Source organism: Mandrillus leucophaeus, unplaced genomic scaffold (genome assembly GCF_000951045.1).
Source record: "Mandrillus leucophaeus isolate KB7577 unplaced genomic scaffold, Mleu.le_1.0 Scaffold918, whole genome shotgun sequence".
Classification (NCBI taxonomy): domain Eukaryota; kingdom Metazoa; phylum Chordata; class Mammalia; order Primates; family Cercopithecidae; genus Mandrillus; species Mandrillus leucophaeus.
In genome coordinates this window covers 635,079-638,804 of record NW_012110008.1, presented here as the reverse complement: position 1 = coordinate 638,804, position 3,726 = coordinate 635,079, and the positions used below count along the sequence as shown (strand labels likewise).

Sequence of the window (3,726 nt, the reverse complement as noted above, 5' to 3'; positions counted from 1 at the left end):
AAATTCCAGCCAACAACCTTTAGGAATTTATGAGAATTAAACCATTTTACATTTCAGGCAAAAACATTCTGGAAGAGAACAAATGTGTAATGCATTTTAGTTCAGAGGGAGCCCCATTAACGAATGTTAACTGTGTTTAAGAAGTTGGGGTCAGGGGAAAAGCCAGACTATTTGATGAGAGATAATTGATAAGTTCAAGGAGGATTTTAAATACGAATAAAGTGTTTTTTATGTGTTTCATTGAGATGATTTGAGGTATCACGGTCACCAAAAGACAGCAGAGTGGGTTTTAGTGAGTTTCTTTTTCTCTAGGTTTAATTGAACCATTTTTTTTTTCTTTAATAGGTTTCAGAACCTTCTGTGGTCCAGAAAGACATTTGTGGACAACATGAAAATCTATAACCACAGTTACATCTACATGCCTGCCTTTTCTATGAAGACAGGAACAGAGCCATCTTTGCGGGTTTATTATACACTGTCAGATGTTGGTGCCAATCAAACAGTGCTGTTTGCCAACCCCAACTTTCTGCGTAGCATTGGAAAGTTCTGGAAAAGTAGAGGAATCCATGCCAAGCGCCTGTCCACAGGACTTTTTCTGGTGAGCGCAGCTCTGGGTCTCTGTGAAGAGGTGGCCATCTATGGCTTCTGGCCCTTCTCTGTGAATATGCATGAGCAGCCCATCAGCCACCACTACTATGATAACGTCTTACCCTTTTCTGGCTTCCATGCCATGCCCGAGGAATTTCTCCAACTCTGGTATCTTCATAAAATCGGTGCACTGAGAATGCAGTTGGACCCATGTGAAGATACCTCACTCCAGCCCACTTCCTAGGGACAATGGAAGAAGAAAGGACTGAACCAGGGTATTTTTGTTAGGTTTTCTACATGACTCCAAGAGGGAATGGTTAAGTTGTTTCATGGGTTTGCATGGGCCCTTGGAAAAACAGGAAAGGAGCGATGAAGATCCAAGCAAAACTTTACTTTCAGTGTTGGCTTGGAGGACAAATAAGAAATGAAACATCCTGTGAAATACTTTATAGCACATGGCAGATTTGCAACTAGTAAAATGCTGGTGAAATGCTGTTGGTAAAGCACATGGTTCAAATCTAGAAGATGCAGTTCAAAAACAAGACAGACTTGAGTTGTTAGGGCTGAGGAACCAATCAATATAGAATAAAGAAAATGTTGGGGTAAAAGTGTTGCTGATTGTCAACACAAACTGGCTTAATAATATCAATAAGAACCTGTCTTATTAAGACTGGCTTTAGAACTGTAGGTTTTTAAAAAAATTATTATTTATTTTTGCCCTCTTTAGGGGAAGTGGGTGGGTAGATTTAAAAAAATCCCTTCCTGAGTAATAAAGATACAAAATGTTACAGCTGATAATTGTGATTTGTTGAGCCACGTCTATATTAACTATAGCTCCCCTCTATTTTTGAAATTTTACATAAGAATTGCTTCTTCCTCTTTTGTCAACTCTACAGAGACAATGTGAAGCATTATTGAATTTAGACTGTGTTGATTCATAGTCTGGATAACAGGAGCCACTTTCCTTCCTCAGAATTTAGGACATAAACCCAATTTTAGGTCTGCATTATGTAAGCCTGTTTGCATTGTCATTTTTATTTTAGTGCAAAAGACTACCAATATGAGTGCATTATTTATTTGTAAATTGGCATAATTGTCTTCATAATTCAATATTCAGAAATACAGTAAAGCACAATGATGGAAAGCTTAGTCTCTGTGGAAGACAGACCAGAAGACAAATCCCTTTTCTACCTACTGTGGCATATTCACTGCAAGATAAAGGACATGTGTGCATACATGCAAGAATGCATATGTACAAACATGTAGACACACACATACATACACACAAAGTTAAAGCTCATTTCTGTGCAACTATGAAAGCTGAACTCATATGACCCGGTATGGCGAAAATTTGTAACCAGTGTTGGAGAATCACAAATGTGTTATGCACGATCCATTACATGTTGATATAAGACAACCAAGCTCACTGGTTACTGCACATAATACCCACAGCAGCACGAGATGCAAGTCTTACCCCAAATGCTTACCCGGAATGAGCAGAATTATCTTACTCATCCTGATTTTACCCAAAATCTCATGAATGGGCTTGGTGTTGAGCATGGTCACACAAGGTATAGTTTGTACAAGTAAAAAGATGTGAATTAGTAGCTATTTATTTCCTTAGTAGCAGGTAGGACTACTTAGCTTTTTACACTAGCTTTGATACACAGCAAGAAAACTCTACTGACAGATTACAAGCATCCAAAAGTGTTTACATTTCAGAGACGGGTAAAGGAAACCTCTCGTTGTCTTCATACTTTGGAATGTCTTAAGCTAAAATGAGACACTGGAACTCAATCTCTTTATTATTTTAAATGTCACCAAATTTCAGGTAAATTGTACCAAAAAGTTCTAGTTTAATTTTAACAGTAAAAACTTGGCATACCATGTTACTATGTAAACAATAATGGCTGGTATTTTTTGATGGGTTAATTTAACATGACATCAACGTAAGAAAGCCCTTGGCAAAATTCTACGTCATTGAAGTAGACCATTTCTAAATGCAATTAAATATTGAAGTTATTATAAAAATTAGCATTTAAAATATGACTTGTTGATAGTGCAGATTATATTGTTACTTAGAAAGTTAAGAATTTGAGAGTATTGATTCTATTGGAGAACTGGTTTGCTATACAGCAACAAAAACGTGAGAATGTACCATGAGGAAACTGTGTTAAATACTCACTTTGAGTGAAACTTTGAATATGTTTCCTCTTTTGAGCTATTATTATTTAGTAGTTACCTAAAAAAGAACACATTTTCACTAGTATACCATTAAAAATGTAAAAGCCTTAACAAAAACACATATAAAAGTTAATAAAGTATGTGTTACTCAGATTAGTACTTTAATTGTTAAAATGGAATTAATGAGCTCCATAAAGCCCATACATCACAGTTCCACTGAAAATATTATCTGGACTAGAATATCTTAAACTCGGGAAGTGGAGGTTGCAGTGAGCCAAGATCATGCCACTGCACTCCAGCCTGAGTGACAGGGCAAGATCTCATCTCAAAAAAAAAAAAAAAAAAAAAGGAGAAGGAAGGAAGAGAAAAAATATTATGTGAAAATTTTTCATCTTGTTATGATGCCTGGGATAGATTTATGCAGTAGATTTATATAAAATTTTTAGTTTACAAACTTGTGAAACTATTTCATGTGGGTTCTGAAGGGCAAAACAGAAATGGCCAGTGCTGGTGATGTTTGATTAGACCAGTTCTTCTCAGCTGGGATGATTCCTTATCCCTCTCTGGTGACATTTGGCAATGTCTGGAGACCAGAGACATTTTTTGTTTTCATGACTCGAGGGTGCTGATAGCATGTAATTAGTAGAAGTTAGGGATTCTGCTAAAGATCTTACAATGCACAAGTCAGCCTCTCATAACAAAATAATTATCCAGGTTGAGATGTCAGTAGTACCAGGGTTGAGACACCCTGGATTAGACCAAAATGAAATTTTGGTTGTTCCACTTTGTCTTCACTTAAAGATAGACATACACCCTCACAGCATTCAAACTATGACTACAATTTAATGAAAATATTTTCTTACTGTAGATTACAACTCACTAGATATGCCATACATATGCCTTTTGGCCATAATAGGTTAGATAGAAGTGTGTGTGTGTGTGTGTGTGTGTGTG

The 3,726-nt window shown here is 36.5% G+C and overlaps 1 protein-coding gene across 1 annotated transcript; it reads left to right on the top strand.

Annotated features, from left to right (window-relative positions):
• The first annotated feature begins 347 nt into the window (after nucleotides 1–347).
• LOC105531874 (alpha-N-acetylneuraminide alpha-2,8-sialyltransferase-like) lies at nucleotides 348–1,728 on the top strand. The gene has a single exon (XM_011969878.1). The coding sequence runs from the start codon at nucleotides 389–391 to the stop codon at nucleotides 830–832; it is 444 nt and encodes a 147-aa protein (XP_011825268.1). The 5' UTR covers nucleotides 348–388; the 3' UTR covers nucleotides 833–1,728.
• Nucleotides 1,729–3,726: the final 1,998 nt, after the last annotated feature.